General features: G+C 41.0%; 1 protein-coding gene across 3 annotated transcripts in view; it reads right to left on the bottom strand.

Moving 5' to 3' along the window:
• Window positions 1-24,832, bottom strand: part of gria4b (glutamate receptor, ionotropic, AMPA 4b) — a 92,358-nt gene that overhangs the window by 10,265 nt on the left and 57,261 nt on the right. For 2 of the 3 annotated variants that reach the window (XM_032576101.1, XM_032576098.1), the window contains exons 10-14: window positions 21,035-21,241; window positions 17,547-17,920; window positions 6,709-6,907; window positions 4,716-4,963; window positions 436-550 (exon numbers count right to left, since the gene is read on the bottom strand). In XM_032576101.1, coding sequence (XP_032431992.1) covers window positions 436-550; window positions 4,716-4,963; window positions 6,709-6,907; window positions 17,547-17,920; window positions 21,035-21,241 — 1,143 coding nt within the window. The remainder of the gene's footprint in view (window positions 1-435; window positions 551-4,715; window positions 4,964-6,708; window positions 6,908-17,546; window positions 17,921-21,034; window positions 21,242-24,832) is intronic. The other variant, XM_032576099.1, reaches the window with a different exon arrangement.

The following is a 24,832-nucleotide window of genomic DNA, read 5'->3' as shown; positions in this document are numbered from 1 at the left end:
AAATAACATCATAGGACATGTTATTTTATGTTATTCAGTCAGAAGAAGCCCAACAAGAGCAGCTCAGTACTCTTCACAAAGTGACGGAGCCAGTGAGGGCCCCACGGACGCTACATGTCTCTTTGCTCTCTGGTCATGTGACCCCAGGTTGGTTTGGGAAAGGGGGCGGAGCTAACAGACATATACAGGTGGGGCCCCCGGCTGCGTCGCTTTTCTGGAACGGGCGCATACTGCCGGGACCTTTCTGGATTCAACGGCTAGCGCTGCTGGACCAGAACTACCGGCTCCGTTCTGCGTCAAGAACAGCGAGTATTTCTGCTTCAACAGCACTCCTCTTCCTCCTCTTCCTCACGGGGTCGACCCGGCAGATGCTCCTGTTCCCAACAAACATTTCTCTCCTACCCACATCAACGTCAGAGCGACATCGTGGCTAACCTTCTCGCCACCGCCTCCGCTGCCACACTCTCCTTTGTCGTACCACCACTTGTTTTTCAATTTGTCCAACAGGCCCTGCTCATTGAGCTTTAACACGGCCAGGTTAACAGCACTTCTTGAAAACGATAAAGCATATTTGGTGAAAGGGGTGAGTATGCCGTCCAATTTGGGAGGGGAGGAAGAAGAAAAGGGGAGAGGGAGGAGAAGTCAGAGAGGGACAAGGGTGGAAAAAAGTTAATCCCAGTTAAAAGACCTGAAAGCTCCCTGAGCCAAACCTCTCCTGTCAGAGCAGCAGCTTAAAGCTGGAAACAAACATTAGCATCTTTTAGTTCCCATTAGCCACAGGGATTTCAGCATGACAGCCATTTTTCAAGATGGCTGCCGTTTTTGAGCCTTTTAAGCCAAATATTGCCATAAAATGATCCCCATTTTCATTACTTGGATGAACTTTGTCATTTGCTTTTGACGTTTGTCATCCTATTTATACAACTTTAAAATAACAATGTGTAGCAAAATCAGAACGTGAGGACGTTGCTGTTAGCGAGACTCAAACCGGTCGTCAACAGGAAGAAAATGAAGATAAGAGACAGACTGAAAAACGATCATCTTTAATGGTTAGCATTAGCATTTTTTATGTGTTTAGTGGATTAGTGTTAGCTTATTCAATTTGTTTGTGTTTATCGGGTTAGCATTAGCTTCAGATAAGTTCTTTTTGTGTTTAGCAGCTTAGCATTAGCTTATGCTAATTGTTTTGTTTACAATTAGCTTCTGCATTTTGTGTGCTAGTGGGCTAGCATTGGATTATGCTAATCTTTGTATGCATTTAGTGGTTTAGTGTTAGCTTATGCAATTTTTTTTATGTGTTTATCAGGTTAGCATTAGCTTCAGATATTTTCTTTTTGTGTTTAGCAGCTTAGCATTAGCTCCTTCTAATTTTGTTAAAGTTACGCCGACTGATATATATTGATGTAATATTCGCTACAGCAGCAGAACTGAGCAAAAGTTTGAAACCACCTCAAAAACAAAGACATGGAAGTAGTTCAGAAAACCTGAAGAACGACACAGGCTGTAATAAATGAGTAAATATACAAGAATAATTTAAATAAAACAAACAGAAAAAATAATTTTAAAATAGCCATGTTTAAAAAAAAAAAAAAATTGTCATTAATAAAACTTTTGTGAATAGCGCATCAAAAAATTACAGAGATTTCATTTGTACTGCTCAGCAAGATTTTAGAATAAATGGGAACAAAAAATTCTATGCTTTAACAATAAAATGAATGACAAATATTTTATTTCTGCACATTACTCCTTGATTTTATAAATCAATGCTTTGATTTAAATAAATATACATACATTTATTTAATTAAAGTATTTCTTTTCTTTTTTTAAAAAAATTATTACATGTTGAATTACATTGTGGCCTTTAAGACAAAAGTCTTCAGATACTGTCTCGTTTTAACCAGTAAAGCAATAGTTTAACAGGTCTTCTAAAGCTTTTTAATGTCTTTTATGTTTTTCATTTTAAAACAGTACATACTTAATGGTTTAAAACTTTTGCACATATGTACTCACACCTTTATAAAACAGTTAAAACTGCTGAATCAAACAAGTTGCTGCCACCTAGTGGACTGGATGCAAAGCTGCACCAACATTCACATTTCTAAGCTGAAATTTGAAAGTTTGCTTTTTAGTTTTGTGAATACAGACAGGTTCTGTTTATAGAACTAAAAAGGAAATAAATACAAGTAATTACAGAAAGTTGTGATTATAGATCTCTGATTAGGTATTCAGGTCAAAGGTCAGAGTGTGTTTTAAGGAGCTGATGAAGCTTTTACTCTGCTGCTGTGACCCAGCAGAAAAAATACACCGACCTCCATCGCCATGACAACTGCATAAATCAAATCAAATACATCTCTAACTGTTCCCTACTACTACAACCTGAACCGCAAACATTTAGATATTTTTACATGAATCTGGTGGCTTCTGAAGGCAGATGGTTTAATTTAGGGGTGTCGGTTATAATGAGCTTTAAATGTTCATTAGAATTTAAAGTTTATTGATCTTTCATTAATTTGATTGAAAATGGTCTCAAAAGTACAATTTTATAATTTACAGCAATAAGTTCTGGGATACTTTATCACCCAGTGAGATTTATTACAGGCCTTGTTTGGATCGGTTTAATAAAATTATGAAGCGTTTCTGAGCCAAATATCGGTGTAATTTTCTGTAAATCTAAAACAGACTTCATGGTTTTACTCTGCCGGCTGCTGTGGAAACATTCAGGCTTTTTTATAGTTCAGTTTTATGTACTTGTGGCTTCTTGTTTGTCTAATTCAGTTTTAATTAGCGTTTAGAGTTTATTTGCTAGTTATTAGTTAAATACCGTTCTGTTTTTATTAGTTACAGTAATAGTTTTAGTTTTTTCATAACTTGGTAAAAGGTCAACGTATTGTGATTATGTTTACACTGCATTTACATTAAGAATACTCAGATGGATTCAATTTGTGGACTAGCTTAGCGTAGCACAGCCGCCAGGAGGAAAATGGGAGAGCCGTAGTTCACCGACAGCTGACGTAAACTGCTTGTTTCACATCAGTTTAAAAGGCTGATAAATTGATACAAATAAACATGAACACGAAAAATAACATATCAATTTCAGTATGTTTTAGTAATATTTTTCCCCATTAACATTTGTATTTCTGTTGCTTAACAAAATGCTTTCTCCAGTTCATTTTTTGTAAATTTTTAACAAAAAAAATTATTTAATAGTCTTGGGATCGTCTACAGGGTCCAGAGGTTTGTCTCCTGCTGGGTTCAGATCCTTTTCATATCTTTACATCATTGACAAAATGAAACATTGGTAATGGCAGCAGATTGCAGACAGAAAGCAGCATGATGCTGAGCCAGAGGAGCAGTGTGAGCGTCCAGCCTGCTGCTGCTGCTGATGGTTTCCCGGCAGGAAGTGAGAGGGTGATCCTGCCCCTTCCACAGGAAGCAGCCTGGAGGAGAGGACCACCGGCATCTGTCACTGACTGTGTCTAGTCAAAGCAGGAACTCCAACCACAGCAGCGCTGCACAGCCTCACAGATCCTTCACTACAGTTTACTGCAGCTTATTGTAGTTTACTACAGCTTACTGTAGTTTACTACAGCTTATTGCACCTTACTGTAGTTTACTACAGCTTACTGTAGTTTACTGCAGCTTATTGCAGTTCACTACAGTTTACTGAAGCTTACTGTAGTTTACTAGTTTACTACAGCTTACTGCAGCTTACTGTAGTTTACTACAGCTTACTACAGTTTACTACAGTTTACTACAGCTTACTATAGTTTACTAGTTTACTGCAGTTCACTACAGCTTACTGTGGTTTACTGTAGTTTACTGCAGTTCATCACAGTTTACTGCACTTTACTACAGCTTACTGTAGTTTGCTACATTTTACTACAGCTTACTGTAGTTTACTAGTTTACTGCAGTTCACTACAGCTTACTGTGGTTTACCGTAGTTTACTACAGCCTACTGTAGTTTATTGCAGCTTACTGTGGTTTACTACAGTTTACTGCAGTTCATCACAGTTTACTACACTTTACTACAGCTTACTGTAGTTTGCTACATTTTACTACAGCTTACTGTAGTTTACTGTGGTTTACTACAGCTTAATGCAGTTTACCACAGTTTTCTACAGTTTACTACAGCTTAATGCAGTTTACTGCAGCCTGGAGCTCAGAAAGAAACTGAAGAGAAATCCAAGACTGAGGAATGGATGGATGATTTAATGTACTGATGATTTGTGAATTGGATGAAAGGTTGGATTGACGATTCTTTTTATGACTAATTCAATGGATGGAGGGATGGACAGACAGATGGATGGATGATTTAATAGATGGAAAAATGATTAATTGGATGAAGAAGTCCATCTGGAGTGTCTGGACCTCCAGGTATCCAGGTGAACAGGTGCTGTTCTCTAACCATAAACAAGGTAATGTGAGGCGGCTTTTGCACAGGTCCATATCCCGGATCAGTGGAGTCTGATGGAGGCAGAGCTGGACCTTCACACGGCTCCTCAGAAGAAACACAAATCCTTTAGGTCCATGCAGCTGAATCACACAGACTTACCTGGAATGCACACCTGGAAGAGACACAACAAGAGACAAGCCCCACCCCCTTCCCGCATCATCACACATGCAGCAAACCCCCCACCACAGAAAGGCAGCACGCCAAGGAAGGTGGAATACCATAACAACACGTCGGCCATATTGTTACACTATTCCACCCACCTTAACTGTGAACCCTTGGGCGTGGCGACGCCGTAACCCTTGGAGTCCAGGTTCCCGCCCACTTTCATGGTGTCGCAGGGCTTCCTCTGCTCCGTATACTCGTTCATGGTGGACTCCAGCAGGAAGGCGTACTTCCCCTTCGACTTGCGGACCCGCGCCACGCCTTCCGCCGTGGTCTTGGTGAACACCGTGGGCTCGGCCGACTTCATGTAGCCCCACATCTTCTCATAGACGGCGATCTTGGAGCGCTGCGGGGAGTCGGCAGGGTTCAGGAGAAACACACCTCCAGAAGTATTCACCCCCCAGGGGTTCCAACACACACACACCCCCACACACACAAACACACACACACCTCCAGAAGTATTCACCCCCCAGGGGTTCCAACAGACCAACACAAAGCAGAAGTATTCACTGCCATTATTGATTTGATAAAATAAAAAAATCCATTGTCTTTTGGCCTCCATTTTATAACTACGTGGAATGTTACGATGTTAAAACCGCCATGGAGACGGTATTGGAACGTATGCACACGCGAAAAAGCACCAAACCAAAATGAAAAAGAGATTCAGCCAGTCCAAACATTTGGACTCATTTTGCTTTTATTGATTCGCAGACAGACTGAGCAGAGCCATGAGCTTCAAGGTCAACTAGAAGAAAATGTGTGGACACTGACCAATGTGTGAGAGAAAGATACATGAACAAAATGGCTGCTGTCCGGATCAACCCGTATGAGACAGAGAATGGAAGCATGTTAAAAGATGTTGACCAGCTACTTCTGATCTCATACTATGATGTAGTTCACTACATAGTGAACAGGAAGAGTTTATACAACATGGAGGAGCTTCACCTGAAATCTACAGACACAAACAATCAATGTTTAAAAGAATTTGTAAAGGATGTACAAACTCTTCAGGTGAATAACGAGGTTCTGGTGACTGGCAGAGTAAGAACATGTTGTAACAAACATGTAGGCTACATGGCCGTCTTAGCTAGCAGATAAAAGCTATATTAGCTAAGCTAATTTTGCTAGTTCATCAGTAAGTACTACAGTGAATGTCACTGCTGTTTTATTATTACACAGAGGGTAGAGCTCTTTAAAATAGTAACTGAGTATTGGTGTAACTGAGTATTGGTCGATCCGTATTTATACTGTTTATACGTTAAAAAGAAACGAGAGGTAGTTCTAAGCTTGTAGCTTGTGTTATTGTTGTCATAGCAACTCCATAGCAACTGCCTGTCAAGATGACCGTCAGCTACAAAGTTCATGGAACTGTGACATCACATGAAAACTACATACTCTGCTAAATTCAGATTGTGCCTACAGCTCAGTTTGGTTTTCTCCCATTCACTTGGATTACTCCAGTAGATTTTTGACCGGGCCAATCAGCAATCAGAAGGAAAAGTCATAAACTATGACGTTGATTTTCTGCGATGTTTTAAAACTGAAGTCCGCCTGCAGTTTTAGCAATAGTAGTGGAGCACCTGAACGACAGTGTTTGCACACTTCCAAGTACTGGATTAGCATTAACAGCAGCCTTCTTTGACACGGCTCTTCTGTCTTATTAATTTATTTAAGTTTGAAACGCTAGCAGAAATGCTCTGCTTGTTGATGCCTCTCTTCCACTATGTAGGTTTTTGTATCTGCAGGCGACATGATTGTCCGACGTGGTGAGGAACGGTACATTTAAACGATTCTTTTCTAAATAACTACAAAAGCTGTCAGATGGCTAAAACAACAATAATAAATGGGAATTAAAACGTTTCCATCCACAGAAGAGGCTGTCTGCAGAGAGGTGGCGCTCTCTCTGTGCCTACATGCCTGCCACACTTTTCAGATACTGTATAATTTCTTGCTGTTTGTGTTGGTCTGCCTTCCTTCTGGGTCGCAACGAGACAAAGACTTCAAAGGCAAAAAACTGAAAATCAGTTGGCAGAAAAAAGTCCTGATGTGTTCTCCTACCTTCCCTTGAGTTGACCTTTGACCCCTACTCACCCTGAAGAACTCCTTGGTGGATCCGGAGTCCAGCGTGCCGTAGGCGATGTCGGTCTGCTTGGCCAGATCCTCGGCGCTCTCGATGGGCGAAACCATCCGCTCCACGGTGAGGAAGGCCGCCAGGTTGGCCGTGTAGGACGAGATGATGATGAGGGTGAAGAACCACCAGACTCCGCCCACGATCCGGCCGGACAGCGACCTGCAGGGGGCGCCACAGAGGAAAACCAGGAGAGAGACGAATCAGTCAGAACAGAGCAAGAATGAAGAAATGACAATTTAAAAAAAACAAGAATAAAGTTTCAATAATACGATAATATTTATGTTGAAGGATAATTAACAGATCAATTTTCAATCCGGTTCAACTCCAAAGAGTTCGGGATGTACAAACATGTCTTCACTGAGGACCTGTAAGCTGTTTACAGTTTTAAACTGATGTCTGTCATCAGTGACTGAACACAAAACAGAGCAGAGCGAGTTTCATCATTTAGGGAACGCATAGGAAACCTGTTCCCACGTCGCCTGGGAAAGAGTTTCAGAGTGGAGGAAGAAGAGTAAAAAAGTTTAAAAATAAAAACAAAAAAATCAATCCCAAAAGTGTTTGAATGTTTTTAAATATAGATTAAAATCTTTGATTGTGAAGCACATTTTCTGATTGACTGCCAATCAAATTCCTCAAGCTGCTTTACTGCTCATGCTAACTTAGCTAGCATGAAATGGAAAATATTCTGACAAGAAGATGTTGAACGGAACTGCTGCTGCAAAAAACATAAGAACTGTGGGGATAAAACAAAATTTGATGGGATTAACATAAAACATGACATAATAAAACTATGGTAATGTTATCTGATAATACTGATGGCTAACTGAAATCAGGCAGTATGAGGTTAGTATTTATGCGAAATGAATGAAATAATTAGTGAATAAAATCATTGTAAAAGTTGATGTCTATTTTGTAGGATTGTCTGTTGGTTTGTAAAGGGGGTCAGAGGTCAGCGCTGTACAGCAGGGAATCAGAACCTTTCTGCTCCATGGTAACATCTGAAGCATGGCAGCTGAGCCACCACCAGGGGGAGCTGTGTCTCTGTGTTCAGCCCTCATCAGAGCATCAAACCCTCCATGTTCCCACTGATGGAGGCGATTCTGTTTCTGACCGGAGGAAGAGCGCTGCAGCTCCTCTTCCTCCTCTGGGGGGGCAGACGGATCAGAGCAGCGAGTGAGGAGAAAGAGAACGTCAAAGCAGAAACCCTGCATGGAGGAGAACAAACAGCAGGGGGCGCTCACAGCACACAGTTCAGGAAAACATCCCCATTAAAGATCTGCTGCGGCTGCTGCATGTTGGGAACTTTAGCCTTGAAATGGACTTATTGATGTTTCAGCTCCAGACCTGAATACCGATGAGTCTCTGCTCCGTCTGTTTCTGGGGATTCCAGTCAGTTTAGCAGGGAAATGTCACCAGAGAGGGAGGCGGTGCTGACAGGGTGCATTGTGGGAAAATAAGGTTAAAGTCATTAGAATGTAAATGCAGCCAGAGAGAGGGGCAATATTTAAAATCTGAGCTCAAAGAACTGATTCAGACTTTAAAGCTGCAGAATGTAACTTTTATTAAAATATTTGCTAAAACAGCCAATCAGAACCAGGAGGCGGGTCTTATTGCTGTCAATCATCCGCATGTATGCACTGCTAAATGTGCTAATGGAGAAACAACTTACAGTTACAGAAAAACAGTTTGTCCGACGTCATCGGTGGCTATGCTAACTGCCTCCAGGATTGACTGCAGGCTGTGCTAGCTGCAGCGTAGCAAAGAGGAAGGAGGAGGATGTGAGCAGTCAACATGGAGGGTGATTGACAGCGCTACGCCCCGCCCCTTGGCTCTGATTGGTTGTTTCTAATAGGAACAGGGAGGAAGCAGAGATCGATTTTTCAAAGATTACCTATCAGATTATATGTAAGAAAAATATTTTTATAAAGTTACACTCTGCAGATGAAGCTCGTGCACTGACAGTCGTTCCTCTCCACTGTCGCTTCCCAGGATGTGGTTTTATTCTGCTGTAATCTGGATTAAACTGGGATGATTTCTCTGAATTGGACCTGAAGCTTCACTGTTTGATGAATTGGTGACATAAACAGAAACTGAACTGATTTAATTAGAAAGAGGAGAGTCGTCATGTTTTCTGTCTCTGCTGCTTTATTCAAACTGAACCAGAGGAGCAGAGTGTTTCCCATGATGCACTGCTGCGTGTTGGCTGGCTGGTAGCTCTGACTGTGATCCGCAGTGACGCGCGGCTGCGTCCCGACGCGCCTGAAGTAAACAGTCGATGGAGGAAACCTCAGCAAGTTATTTCCAGGCTGCATCACTGCTTTGCTTCTTCATTTAACTGGAACTTTGTTGATTCCAAGTATTAATCTTCAAATAAATGGTGAAGAAATATTTTATTTTGAAATCAGATAATAGATATACCTTAAAAATGAGTCGTTAGCCATCCCTCATTTTTAAAATTTTACCTCCAAGCAGCCAAACTCTCTTTAGTCCTTTCAGACTGGTTGGATTTTCTTTGGACTTTCGGTGCTTTAACACTTATCTTTGAGTCCATTAAATGATTATTAACGATTTTAAACAGAAACACAAAAGATTCAGTTTCTTCCTATTTTCAGCCGAGTGTTTGAAAAGTAACAAAGATACAAATAAAATGGGATCTTTGTGTTTTATCTGCTCTTTTTTTAGGCCTGATTTCTGTCCTCCACTTGTTCATTTTCCTCCATTTACTCAAATCTTTAATCAAGTTAAATCTAAATGACTTGCTGCTGGCTCAACGATTACTCTCACACATGAAAATGACTGCAAACTGATGCACAACTAATACAACCGTAGATCTTTGAAAAGCAGAAATGGAGCCTTCAGCACAACCACCCAGAATTTAGCAAGTGATTTCAGGATGGAAAGTCAACAACAAAACACATCTCTTTTCCAGCAGCCATTGTACAGCGCATACAGCGGTTAAAACCAGCTCACCAAATGTGCTGGAGCTCAGCTTGAGTTGCTATTTTCAGCCCCCTACTGGGGTTGCTAGGTAATGGGCAGTGCCTGCTGATTTGTGACGTTACATTCTGGAGGTTTTTGAAACGGCTCATTTTCCAGACACCAAAAACATACACTTATTGATTTTTTAAAAGCCTGGTCTCTTATTGGAAGCATAAAGTATAAAACTGTACAAAATGTGAATTTTGCACATTAGATCTGCTTTAAACTATTTAAAAGGAGCAGACAAAGTTGACATAATACTCTCAGTTTTTTGTAATAAAAGGTTTGTCAGACATTTTACAAGCAGGATTCCAGATATAGTTTCAGTGCAGAATGAAAGTCAGTTTTCATGAGGAAGCAGAAGAAAGCTCCATCTCTCTCTGATGCTGAGCTGAAACCTGAATGTCAGGATGTATGAGGCGAGTTTTCCCTGAGCGCTGGAAACAAGAAAACCCAGACAGGAGAGTATTAGATGAAATAAAGTGGAAACTAAACAGAAATTGGCTCCAGAGTTGCTGCACCGCAGCCCGCTGAGCCGCAGGGAGAACACAAAACTCAATATTGACCAAAAAAAAGAGACACTTTCAGCAATTAGTCGGTGGTTTTCCACCATTAGTGCAAGTTAAACCCGTTTGTATTCATTAAATAGGAGAGAAGCGCCGCTTTATACTCGGTTCCTCCACATTTTAAACAGCCAAATTCCAGATTTCACAGATATTTCTACCACAGAGCTAAATGTTGACTTTGGTGAAAATGTGACTTTGAAAAATTTATTCCAGAGCTAAACAGGACAAAATATTGTTGTTAATTATTTTTACTTTACTAATGGCCCTGGTGCTAAATTGTGGCTGTTGGTGATTAACAATAAACCCCAATCAAAGAAGAACAACCATAATCTATGATTGATAAGTAGAATCAATTGAAATAAATGGGATTGGATTTACTTTTATTTAAAAAGCGTCTCGGGATAAAGTGTTGAACTGGATTTAAATATTTGTGAAAATTCTTCTTTTGGTGGATTTATTACCTCAAATAAACCAAAAATAAACAATAACAGAAAAAACCCCATTTACAATTGTTTTAATTTTTAAGTTCAATCAGGGAATTACAGTTTTAAATATGCAAATTCAGAACTACCAAAAAAAAAAAAAAAACACCTGGCAGTTCTGATGGTGGTAATGGAGTCAAACTGTGGAATATTAAAAAAAATTAAATTGTCCAAATTATTGTATAATAACATGACTACTGCTGGATATAATAAGTAATAATATTATTCCATTATTGTTGGTGTTTCTGTTATTGATGCTCGTTTTGTTTTTGGTGAAATTTAAAAAAATAATGATTGTTCCTCTACTGTAGATAAAATTAAATAAATGCTATATTCATATGTTAACTAGTTGTAAAATTCATGGATTATACATGTCATAAATGTAAAATTATGTAAAAATATCAGGAGCATTGATAAGTTTATACACACTCCCTTAATGTGTAAAAAGGTTTGACATTTTTTGTACACATTAAAACAATATTTTAAGGAAAATGCAGTTTGGGAATCTGACATGGCAAACTAGCTAGCTAGCTGACATGCTATTAGCTGGATCCAGCGGCGCTGAGAAAAATCATGGATGTTAGCTTCTGCGTTAGCGCTAGCCTGGCTTCCACTGAGCGTACTCATTCTTATTAAGGTATATTTGTGGTTTTAACTAATATAATAGGAAGTTTTAAGCATTTTTAGTGGGATTCTGACATATTTTCTGGCAGTCCGGTGAACACCAGGGTCAGCAGTAATTAATCCTCTGAATTTTGATGCAGAAACATTAAAAGTTGTTGATGTTTCATCTGGATTTGAGCGATGTGTGTGAATATATCTCCGCACATCGCTCCAGTGTGACTGAAGAGCCAGAAAGTGCTTTCTGAGAGCAAACATCCCAGCTTCAAAGCCCTGCTGGAACAATCAGCATATAAATTATACGGCAAATGAAATGCTTTTCTTCTTTCCATCTGCAGCCGTAAAAACGAATCATATGATGGGAAAATCAGACGGAGGAACTTCAGAGATAATAATCAGGATGAAAGCAAAACAAATCTCCCCTCAGGATCATTAATACGCCATAATCTGCTTTATTATCAGTGACTGGTTAGCACAACAACTGAAAGGGTCTCCAGTTTTTATTTAATAAAAAGGTTCTGTTGCTACTAAACACAGATTACTGATCCGTTGCACCTTTATTACTTTAAACTTCTGGATTTAGGAATAAACTGCTGACTTTCCAGAATAAAAATAAAATGATAGAAATCAGGATTTTACTCACAGAGTGAGAATAAAATTATAATTACTCTATAAGTGAGGGAATAATAACCTGACCAGTAATAAAAAAATGACTTTATTAACTCAATCTGAGGCTTCCTGGGTCAAATGTATAATTAATAACTATTTATAGGAGGATAAAAGAAGAGAAATGGTTTTTAAAACTATTTTATTAACTAAAACAGTAAAACTTGTAACAAATGGTTTAATTCCACATTAACGCAGACAATTGTAATAAAAAAGTGAAATATATTTGATGAGGGGCGGCTGTTATAAGTTTACACACTCTTAATGCTTTTTTTTTTTAAAAAAGTATGATTAAATATTTCTGATATTTATCCTGAAGAATCCAACTAAAAAACAAACTTCTGTTAGGACATTAAAAAGGAAACAAGCAAAAGGGAAAACGGAGCAAAAACAGCTGAATGCCCTGCGTTGCTTTTGGAGCAGTCTCTGGTCCGCTCGGCGTTCATATATGCATTCAAACCAAACCAGAGTTCACTTCAACCGAACCCAGACCGAGGTTTGGAGGACCAGAGTTTGATTCAGAAACGAACCTTAGAAAACATACATTTTGACAGGAATGTGTAGATTTTTAAAGTAAAACAAGAATATATATGCACCTAAACGTCAGCCATACATGTCTGTTTTTCATAGCCGCAGCATCGTTAGCACAGGGACCCGAATATCAAAGCAGAAGCTCTAAATTGGAGCTCGTCTTTGAAGCTCCGGGCCAGCGGTGAACCCGGCCCAGTGCGAGCCTCCAGTGCAGCCCAGAATATGCGCTGCGAGTGCAGAGAGGCGCTGCTGACATGAGCAATAAGCCATGCGGCAGAGCAGCGCTGTGGCGCCGGATAACAAAAGCTAATTGGCATTGCACTGACGGCGCGGCGTGAACAGATAGAGCAGCTTCAAAGTCGTCCTCCTCTCTTCTTCTGGCCTGCGACTATCTGCAGCCGTCAGGAACGTTTGCTTCACAATCTGAGCTAATCGGCGCTAATCAGGAGCAAATGAGCGGCGGCATGACTCAGCAGAAAGATGGCCGGTCCGCCGGAGGAAATCACCTGGAGGAGCAAGAAGCTCCTGATCCCGCCGCAGGAGGGAAAAACTTCACCTCTATTCAGCTGGGATTTGTAGTCAATTAAAAGGACTTTGGTGTCACCGTTTCATCTGAGCTCCCTTCTTCTCCCGTAACCATTGGAGACCGGGATATTAATCACTGAATTAATTATTGCGGCCGCCCGGAGGGAGCGGAGGGGGGCAGTAACCCGCATTTAAAAGAGAAGAAGACTATTTCCAGCTCCGTTTGCCCTTCCTGTCAGAGAGGGAGAAATTAGTTAAAGATCTAGATTAGGAAGGAGAGATTAATGTTCCTGAAGGGACAGAACCACAGACCGGTCCACACATAGCTTAGGGAACATATTCACTCCCTCACTGATTCTCATTTCTTTACATTGTCCCTCTAATTAATCAGAATGTCAACAAGCCAAATGAGTTTTCTTTCAGCTGTTCTTTAAAAGCTCAGGCTCTTTATGAAACTCTGCCTTCAGGAACGACCTGTCCTGTTTCCAGTGAGGAGAGGAAAATCTAAAATCAGGACCAGCACTGAGCAGTAGCTCCTTCCACCAGGCGTTTGCTAATTGCTTCTGGCTAGTCTGAAGGAGCAGAGTGGGGCTTTCCAAGCTTGGAAACTGGATTTTCCTCCAACATTCTGAGCTCTTAACTAAAACACAATATGTGTCTAGAAAACACTCCTTCCTCACAGATGTTTCTGGGTACATTTGAAGGTTTTGGTAAAATCTCTCAGCAGCTGTAACTTGTTTTGTAATTGTTTTTGACCTCTGACCTCGTCCCTTCTGGTTTCAGGGTGATCTGGAAGTGGTTGATGGACTGAGGCGTCATGAGATTAGCAGTGATCGGAGGGAAGCGCCAACAGAGCAAAGGATGAAGAGCATTGTTGAGCTTTAAGGCTGTTAAATGCAGGAAGGCAGGCAGAGAGCGGAGGTGGGATGGAGGCAGGTGGAGGTGCACAGCAGGTGTTCTCCTAATCATACACGCCGACCCGCTGGAGTACGGGTTGCTTACGTGAGCTCCGGTTTTGATGCGCCTCTGGATCCTCCGTGCGTGGGCGCGGTTGATATGGGCCGATTTCATCTGCCAGCGTTCACGCTATTACTCTACAACAGCAGCCGTTAGAGAAGCAGCAGCACAGGACGGCGCTGATAGAGCAACCGCTCCTGAAATAACCCGAGCGCACCAGCAGCAGGAAGTTTAAGCCTGACAAAGCCATTCACACTGAGATGGCTTTGCAGCAAATGAGAAACCGCGGGGAATTAGAGGCTTTATAACCGTCTGAAGGCTTCGCCGCGTCGCAGACAGGGAGCCTGATGTCACAACAACAGGCGACTTCCACCGCACAACAACAAGAGCAAGCCAGATCCTCCACCATGTTTACTGGGAACCAGTCTGCCGAACTCCAGGGTTCTTTGCCTTCAAACAATAGAGGAGAAGTCGCAGACATGCAGAGAACAACAAGTACAGAGACAGTCCGAACCAAAACCAGCAGAATCAGTCAGAGCAACACAAGACGTTCGACAACGAGCTACAGCAAACAGAGCAGCAGATATCAGTGCAACACAGAAAAACAAGCAACAGTTTTTACTTTGAGCTACATGCAAACTCCCTTAACTTAAAACCCTCTTCTAAAACAGAAGAACGAGTTCAGCATTTCTGGGAAGCATCATCTGATGCAACAGCGCTGCAGAAAACATTTCAGTAATCATTCTTTAACATCACAATAATTCGCTTCTCATTTTCCTCGTCTCTTTACCTCACATCACTTGCAGCTGGAATAATTTCAGACATAAAATTCCTCTTTCTTTTTGAGTTTTCCCCATTTAAACTGGGGTTATGTTGGGTAAGTATAAACAACCAGTACTCTACCATCAACAGGAAGCAGTCAGACTTGTCTCTGTTTGGAGAAACAATCAGCATTTCACCTGGGAGACTCAAGCTAAAACCTACATCGTAAGTGTTTGAAATTTAAAACCTTCACAATTTAAGAAAATGCTATGTGAGCCAATTTTAAACTGAAAATCACCTTGTGCAAGCAACTAAAGCAGCTGACAGTACGCTGCTATGTTGTGGAACGTAACCCCAAATTGGCTTCAACAAACAGAAAAACTGAAAGGAGGGCTAATAAAGTGGTTTTGGATTTCAGCATGAGCCAAATCATACGGACAAAGAACTGCTGGCAGAAGAGGTAAAAACAGAAAGCTAACATTAGCAAAAACAGAAACACAAATCTCGTTCAGATGAGAAGCAGTGAAACAAATAGCTGCCTCTTGCTAAATTGATAAGAATGTAAAGCAGATAAAGTGTTCACAAAAGTACCAACCTAAGAATTTAATATAATTAGCAGTTAGCTTCATCAAGAGTATGTGTTAGCTTCTCTCTAGTTAGCAGTTAGCTTAATCATGAATAGCTTCTGGCTTGTCTCCAGTTAGACAAACTAGCTGGAGCTTGTCTAACTGGAGATAAGCTAGCAGCTGTCTCCACATTAGCTAAGCATAGCTAGCTAAGTATCTGGTTATTCATTAACTTTTATTTTTGCTCCCATTAGAAGTTTTTTAAGATTCTTCAGACTGAGATTTCTCTGACTGCTGCAAGGAGATTGAGCCGCGGCCAATTTCGGCCATCTTTGTTTTGTTTTCACAATGTACTCGAAGTTTTATTATATATTTCAGCTGTTTAGACAGACAGTATGCCCCTATACTGAATTGTGAATAGATTTGTCATGTCCCCGAGGTATTCCCAAAAATGTCAAACTGTTCTTCCAATACAAATGTTCTCATGTTAACTTATCAGCTTTATGCTGCAGTTATAATAATCTCTGACCCACATTACGGATTCACCTCAAGACATCTACAATCTAACAAAGACACACTGCTGGTAACCTTAAGGATTTAAAACACAACGCAGTTTTTCTTCTTCTACTTCGCTGCCACAAACTGCTGCTCGTCACAGCAGGGTGTTAACATTCACTCAGCTCCTATTTGTGTCAATCAGACATGTTTGAAATATTGATGAAGGACTTAATTGGATTGGCAGGCCAGGGATTTGAGCACTAAGTTATCTGTATGATCAAGATAATGCAGCCTGACATGATGTCAAACTGTGAATTTAATTGGCCTGGAGGTCATGTACACCCTGAGGGGATGAGGTCTGAGCTTCATCACAAGTAGCTGTTAGCTTCTCTACAGTTAACTTCATCACAAGTAGATTTGGTTAGCAGAGTGTCACTAGATTAGCAATTAAATTTATTACAAGGATATGTTAGCTTGTCTAGAGTTAGGAGTTAGCTTCACTATATGACTAAAATGTCCTTCATTCCAACTCTGTTAGCAAGTAGCTTCACTATAAATAATAATTACCTTCAGCACGAGTAGTTTTTAGCTTGTCTATAGTTAGCAGAACATCACTGTGAGTAGCAATCACCTTTGTTACACGTGTTAGCTTGACTACAGTTAGCTTCATCACAAGTAGATTTGGTTAGCCTTTAGTGTCTAAAGAGATTAGCAATTAAATTTATTACAAGCAGCTGTTGGCTTGTCTACAGTTAGCAGTTAGCTTTACTGGGGGTAGTATTTAGTTTGTCTCCAGTTCGTAATTAGCTTCACTGTGACTTGGAATTACCTTCATCCCAAGTAGCTGCGGGCTTGTCTCAAGTTAGCAGGTCGCTTCAGTGAGTAGCTGTTAGCTTGACATTAAAACTGTTGGGTAGGGTGTGAGTGGATGTGATGCTAGCTGTAAAACACTGTTATCTTTTAGTTGCTGGTAGTTTGATGGCGATTAGCTTCATGGTCATTCTGAGGGTCTTTATTAGCAATGAGTTTTTCTTCTTCTACTTTGCTTAATCTAAACACACCATGCTCATCACAGCAGGGTGTTAAGATTCACTCAGCTGCTATTTGTGTCAATCAGACATGCTTGAAATATTGATGAAGGACTTAATTGGATTGACAGGCCAGGGATTTGAGCACAGAGTGAGCACTAAGTTATCTGTATGACCAAGATAATGCAGCCTGTCATGATGTCAAACTGGAGGTCATGTACACCCTGAGGGATGTAGTTCATCTCAAGTAGCTACTAAATTGTCTCAAGTTAGCAGTTAGCTTCACTATGATTAGCAATTCCCTTCAAAACAAGTTGCTTTTAGCTTGTTTACAGTTAGCTTCATTACGAGTAGCAGTTAGCCTATCTCCAGTTAGCAGTTATGCTAATCATAAGTAGCTGCTAAATTGGTTTCAGTTAGCAGTTATCTATAACTAGCAATTACCTTCATTATGTTTAGCTGTTAGCTTGTCTCTGGTTAGCAGCTTCCCTATAAGCGGCAGTTAGCCTGACGTGATGTCAATCTGTGAATTTAATTGGCCTGAGGTCACGTGTGAGCAGAGTTTGTGGCGACTCTTGCTCTTCTTGGGTTAAAGTTTAGTGGAAGAGCGAACTCACCTGGGGGAGATGTCACAGCCCTGCTGCATGAAGGCGCCCAGGGAGAACCAGAGAGAGTTGAAGATGCCAAACTCATTGGGGGGCTGGTCGCTTGGCGGACCGTCGGTGCCCTCCTCGGGCTCCTCGGTGTGCCATTCGTACGGGCTGAAGCGGCTGACCAGGAAGAGCACCACGCTCACGCCGATGTAGGCAAACACGATGCACATCCAGATCTCGTAGGCCAGCGGGTCCAGGAAGGAGAACACGCCCGGTTTGGACTTCTGCGGCTTCTTGATCATGATGGAGATGCCGAGCGACATGAACGGTTTGGAGAAGTCGATCACCTCCTCCCGGACCAGCGTGATAGTCAAAGGGGCCACAGCGATTTCCGCTTTCTGTGGGGGGAAGAGGAAGAGGATTTAGTCGAGATTAGGTCAGGATTAGGTTGAGACTGTAACTAAATATTAGGGCCATGGTAGAAAAAAAGAGTCAATGTCTGCTTAAAAACTGAGATATTTTGAGAATAATCTCAGAAATTTTGAATCTATTTTTTTTTTTATGATTTAAAAAAAAAAAATCTATAATAACTCTTTGGAGAATTATTGAGTTACAACAACATTAATTTCCCTTTGGGATTAATAAAGTATTTCTGAATTTAATTGAATTGAGAAAACAAGGTCTTTTTTGACCTTGAAAAGTTGAAAATTTGCTACAAAAAAACTCAAATAAATTTTGAGAATAATCTCAGAAATATTCAAGAAAAAATAAACTCATTTCTGAACTTTAAAAGTAAAAAATTTAGAAGAAAAATCTCAAATCGTGAGATTGATCTCAAATGTTTACGTTTTGAAGGTTAAAGATATTCCACTTTTAAAATGTTCCAACTTTATTTTTCTAACTGATTTCTGAGGTTAAAATCAAGTTTTCTGACTTTAAAGTAGCATTTCAAACCCAGAAGTTTCCAATTTTTTTTCTAGAAAATTTCTAAAATTAATATGAAATTTCTAAGGTTTGTTCTAACAAATTGACTTTTTAAAAAGAAGTTCACTTGTTTTTTTGTAGAAATTTGAAACAAATGTCGACGTTTATTTTTTTCCTAGCCATTTTTCAATCTAAAAATTACTGATGTTTTTTTCAAGCAATTTTTGGATTTTTCAAAATCAGAAATTTAGAAATTTTCAAAGGCAATTTCTGAGACTAATCACAAAAATTGTGACTTTTTCTAATATATCTCCGACCTTTCAAGCTCAGAAAACCTTTACGTTTTTTCCTAGAAAATTTCTGAATTAACCTAAAAGTTTTTATAGCATTTTTTTTTTACCTTTCAGGCTAAGAAATTTCCTTGTTTTTTTTTAAAGAAAATTTCTGAGATTAATCTCAAAATTTCTGAGCTTTTTTTTCCTATTGACAGTGGCCTTAATACGCTGTCATACAAGTCCGTGGCAGTTAGGAAATAAAAAGCAAAAATAGACTTTAAAATAGTCCGAGGCTTAGCTGTGACTCTGAGAATCAGCAGGAAGGATAAAATAATCAGAGAAATATGCTTAGAGTGCAGGACAGTGTGTCACCTCTTTGCTCTGCAGCTGTGGAAAAACGCTCACCAGCTCGCAGAAAATCCACAAACCAGATTACAGCGAACGGCTCGGCAGCCATGGCGGCGCGGGGCTTACGCTCTCACAGCATTTTAACTTTCACTACGGCCGTCCAACTCGTTGGGAAACACAGCCCCAGGAAAGAAAACGGCAGAGATTAAAGTTCTTACATCCTCAGCAGAATGCGCTAAGACGACAGCCTGGCAGCGTTTAGTGTTTTAAAAACTCGCCGGGTTGAAGAGCTTCTCCAGGGAAGAAATGGAAAAGTGTTGATAATTTCTCTGGATGTTCCCAGTAAACACAGAGCCGTCCTAACTCACATTTCCACCGTAAACCTTCTGGATTTTTCTGCTTTAAAGCTAAAATATTCAATATATTCACTACAAACACATGCAGGGGGGGCTGTCCTCACATTTCAGATCATCAAACATACTTTAATATCAGACAAATATAATCCAAAGATAAAAACTGGTCATGCTGGTCGTGTCACCCGTGGCAACAACCCAGGCCATCAGGGGTTTCCCACTCTGTTTAAAAGGGGCAAACGATGCTTTCTGTTAAACAACCGAAGTAGTTCTACAAAACATGTTCATTACACTTTTTGCTCAAAATTGTGACCAGATAATCAGATTTCACCTCCTCAGTTCTGAGCTCCTGTTTTAGAACTCTGTCAATTTTATCCAAATAAGCTGTTGGGCCACGCCCCCAACTCAACGTTTACATGCCAAAATGGCTGCAAACAAATGAGCCACGGTAAAACCTAGGACTGTAGGATAAACCATCCAACCAACCAACCAACCATCCATCCATCCATCCATTCATCCAACCAATAAACTAACCAGCCATCCATCCATCTGTCCAACCAACCAACCAACCAACCAACCATCCATCCATCCATCCATCCATCCATCCATCCATCCATCCAACCTTCCATCCATCCATCCATCCATCCATCCATCCATCCATCCATCCATCCATCCATCCATCCATCCATTCAACCAATGTTAGGTAAATTGTATATATAATTATCAAATATTTGTTGTTTCATGTGCCTTTATAATGTTCTTGTCTTTTATGCCTTTATTTGTTTCATCTTAGCATAAAGGAAGTTTCTGTGTTGTTGAATTACTTTGATTCCTTTCTCAGAAGGCCTCTCTGAGGAAGAGCAGAGAAACTGTTTTCAACATGGTTATTGCTCAGCAGAAACCTCTGCATCCTTGACCTGTTAGATGGCTACAAAACTGTCGCCATGAAGACGTACAACTTGCTCTGTGTTATCCTGTGTCTGGAACAGAATGATTCTAGTGTGTAGATACCATGTGTTTTGTTAGTGACTAGCATTTGCGTTGCAATTATGTGATTGAAGTGTTTTCCCCGCCCCTTTGAGACGCTCTCTGTAACAGGGATCCTAGCAGCAATAAAAAGGGAGAACGGACACATATGTTTTCAGAACGGAAGAGATGTGTGACTGAAAACATCTCTGGCTGTTCTCCTCGCGAGTACAAAAGAATCTAACTCTCTTGTCTTTCTTGTGTTTGTTAAATCTGTCTCAATAGGTGTTTAAACCTGGCAACCAACTAATCAACCAACCAACCGTCCATCCATCTTACCAACCAAACATCCAATCAACCAAACATCCATTCAACCAACCAACCAACCATCCATCCATCCATCCGACCAACTGTCCAACCAACCGTCCAACCAACCAACCATCCATCCATTCAACCAACCGTCCAATCAATAAACTAACCATCCATCCATGTAACCAACCAACCTTCCAACCAACCAACCAACAAACCAACAAATCAACAAAACAACCAACCATCCATTCATCCATCCAACCAACCAGGATTGGACATCCTGGTTGGTTGGTCCAGCTAACCTCTGGACAGAATCGGTAAGCATAGCGCCACCTACCCCGTACACCAGCTCCCCGACCATGCCGTTCCAGATCTTGGTCTCTGGGTCCCTAGCGCCGTACTTCCCGTCTGGGACGATGGCGATCTTGTACTTGATGCCGATGTGTTTGGCGATCTCGGAGGCCAGGTCCACGCAGTAACCCTCGTACTGGTCGTTGCCCTCGAACGACTCCCAGTTCTTCTTCAGCATGACGTAGGGACCCTCCTACAAAACCAGTGAAACCAGTGAAACCAGAGCGTCAAACACAACACAGGCTGGTGTGTTGTGTTTTCATTTATTCTACTGGTGAAATAGAGCAACCGTCTTTTCTGTATGGAAGCCTTTAGCTGCCAGAAGTAGAAACTAAATTCAGCAGCAGTATGGCATTACAAAATGCAAAACTCATTAAAACAAGAAAATTTCATTTAATTCGATCAGTTGTATATGACAGAGTACTAGCTTCAGGCCAACATCTTTTTTCTTTCAATGACAAGAATAAAGTCATAACATTCGATGAATAAAGACGCAACGCTACCAGAAAATAAGTCAGAAAGTTACAAGGAAAATGTTGTTTTAATGAAAAGAAAGCTTCAATAGAGTCAATAAGATCTGACCGGCTCATCAAATCTGGAGTTTCTAAATAGACTCAATACTGGTTCCTATCGGACGGTTCACCAGCAGCGTTCCGGCTGATTAGGAACCTTTTGGGTTTCGGAGTTTCTCTGAAGGTCACTCCAGCAACAGACGGAGCGCAGGGTCGAACCGCCAACCATGTAATTACTGAGCGGCTCAGTCTACTTCCTGAGGCGGGAGGATTCACGCTGGGGTTAATTTAGAGACACATTACAGGTGTGACTGTAAAATCCCCCCCGCTGCTTTACTGCGACTCTTCATGAAGGCAGTTTGTTCCTGGAGCTGATCTGCCAAACCCAAAACATTCAATTCCTAACATCTGAGCTGCAGGAGAGAACCAGAGCTACGGACCGGGTCTCACCGGGACCACTGCTGCGTCTCCTCAGAGACTCAACTCAACGCTCGTCTCTGCTCACCTTTCCAACGTTTGTTCACAAAGTGATGGAGAACAGAACCCAAGCCGGGTCAGAGTCCAGCAGGAAGAGGTCAGAAGAACTTCTGCTGCTTTCTGAAGGTGATTACTGAGATTAGAGCGTTTATAATTATTACCTGAACCTAATGATGGTTCAGCACAGAACAGCGATAAGTACCGGCTTCAGACTTCAGTTCAGCCATCTGATACTTTTATTTACCTTCAGATAAATTAAACTTACTTTACATAAAAAAATATCTGCTTATAATTTTGGATAAATATTTACTAAAGAATATTTGTTTTCATGATTAAAGAACCATAATTTTATTTCTGTTTTTAGATTTCAACATAAAGAAAATAAAGTGGACGGATACATTATCTTCTACTGGATGTTGATTTTATTTCCTCTAATGTTCACTTGTGAATACTTAATGTCTTTACACTGTGAGCTCTTGATATCAAATTACATTTTTATGTTTGGGTTCATAATTTTGGTGATTTCTGATTCTGAAAATGTGGAAAAGTTTCCAACCCAACAACAACAAAAAAACACTACGACAGATTTGAAGATCTGATTACGATATTAAAGGCAAACTTAGTTTTTAAAATGAATTTCAGACATTTTAAGGCCTGCAATCCTCTTCACTCGGACAGACGTCAGTGACTTTCTGACGTCTCTAATCTTTAATGAACACAATTATGTTTTGTAAGAAAATGGATGCAAACCATCCTTCACATTATGTTGGTCCATCACATAAAATCCCAATAAAATACGTTGAAGCAGATAAAACCGCATCAGTTTGAGTGGTGAGGTTCCAGTTGGTTTCGATGGGTTCTGAATGGATCGGAGTTCTGGTCGTTTCTGGAGGCTTGGTTCTGACAGAACGGTCCGTGTTTCTGGCACAGGAAGAGAGAGCGATCCTTCACGGTCTTCACTTTAAAAGGCCAACATGGCTGACAGCCTGGTCAATAATCACCGCTCCGCCGCTGTCTAATGAGGCTCACGACACGGGCCGTCCAGAACAAACACACGACCCGGCCCGCTTCATGATCCAGAGCCAAACAAACACCCCGACATGTAACCAAACGGAACCCGTTTGCTCAGCGCCACGCCGGCTTGTTTGGGTCCGTGTTCGGTGTTCGGGACAAACGGTCTGTTTGGTCAGGAGCACTAATCAGCACCAGAGCGACGGCCGGCGGTCCAGCCGGCGGTCCAAATGACCCGGCGACACAGAGACAGCGCTGACTCACCCAGCAGCCTCTTCATGCATTATTCCAGTTTTTATGTCATGAAGCTGCTGAACGGTTTATTGGGCTCCGGTTGGTTCCTGCTGCTGCAGGCTCAGGGATCATCCTCACTGGAAACAGTCTCTGCTCTCAGAGGGACGGACCATTAAATATCGTACCATTAAAAACTCCTGCTTTGTTTTAGCGAGGCATTCCTTTCTTCTGAGTGATCGACTGAACTCATCTCGTTAAACTAAAGGTTTTTTAGATCCAGTGAAATGCACCTGTTATTTACGCCATGACATTTTCTATTAACTGTAATTTCTGCAATGACAAAAGGAAACAAAAATGACCAAAAGATTTCCATCACTTTTCATATTTTAACTGTTAAAGTAAAATATCGTGTCAAGGTGGTGAAATTATTTCTCTTGGTCTTATTTATTTTCTATCATAAAATAATCAGACGTTTCCTTTTAGTTTAAGCCGCTGCGTATAAACACAGCAGGGCTTTAAGCTTTCAGAAGACAAACAGGAAACATCAGGATATTTCACAAGGTCGGTTCCAACCACGACCGACAAACGCGCTGATCCGACATCAGAAGCGGCGCTGAAAGGAAGCCGCCACAGAGAAAGAGTAAAATCATGCTACATAGGAAGGTGATGGATCTGAATTGGTGTGATTATGGGAGCATTAGTCTTTCTAAGCTGTTTTAGGGCTTACAGGGAGTCCTCTGAGTGTGTAATATACTGTAAGTAAGAGCAGGTAGTCTGACAAAGTGACAGATTTAGAGCAAACAGCAACTCTGCTACTTTACAAACCAGGATCCATCAGTCTGGGAGAAAAACATGCAGCTTTACACCTAAAGGACCAAAAACACACACACACACACACACGCACACCCACACCCACACACACACACACACACGCACGCCCACACACACCCACAGCGTGTCTGTGAAGAGACGTCCTCCATCCTCTGAAAAACAACAAAGCTAGCTTCTCCCTCCATATGCATCCCCCTCCCTCTCCTGGGACTCCATTACGGCTCTGAGTGTTTCTGAACAGGGATCCATTAACATGGCTGCTGTCTCTCCTCTGCTCCGGTTCTTCTGGGCCTCGTTTGGGCTCGGGACGCTGCGTCCATCACTGCCACTAAGGCCTTTCATGTCCCCTCCTGTCCAACTGGGGACAATTTTAAAATGGGCTGAATAGACGGAGGAAGCTGAATTGACTCCACTTCCTCAAGGTGCAAAAATAGCTGAGAATTAAAACATTTTACTTTCACTGCTGAAAATGAAAAGTTTGAAGATTTTTAAATCTATTTTTTTGTAAAATATTTTGCACATCACTTCTATTCTTGATCAGCAAGTGACAAGATGGATCTGGAAGATTTTAAGCGAAAGCTAAAAACAGGAAACGTTACATTACTAAGCCTAAAGAGAGCAAAGTCAGGTTTGGGAGTCTGCAAAACCGATAGCAGGTTAAAATGAAATGTCGGGTTTACTTCAGGTGTTTAGAGTTAATTAATCGGATTTTTTTGTAG

Source organism: Xiphophorus hellerii, chromosome 11, assembly GCF_003331165.1.
Source record: "Xiphophorus hellerii strain 12219 chromosome 11, Xiphophorus_hellerii-4.1, whole genome shotgun sequence".
Taxonomy (NCBI): domain Eukaryota; kingdom Metazoa; phylum Chordata; class Actinopteri; order Cyprinodontiformes; family Poeciliidae; genus Xiphophorus; species Xiphophorus hellerii.
Note: the sequence above shows the minus strand (reverse complement) of the source record. Positions and strands in the feature narration are given on the sequence as shown.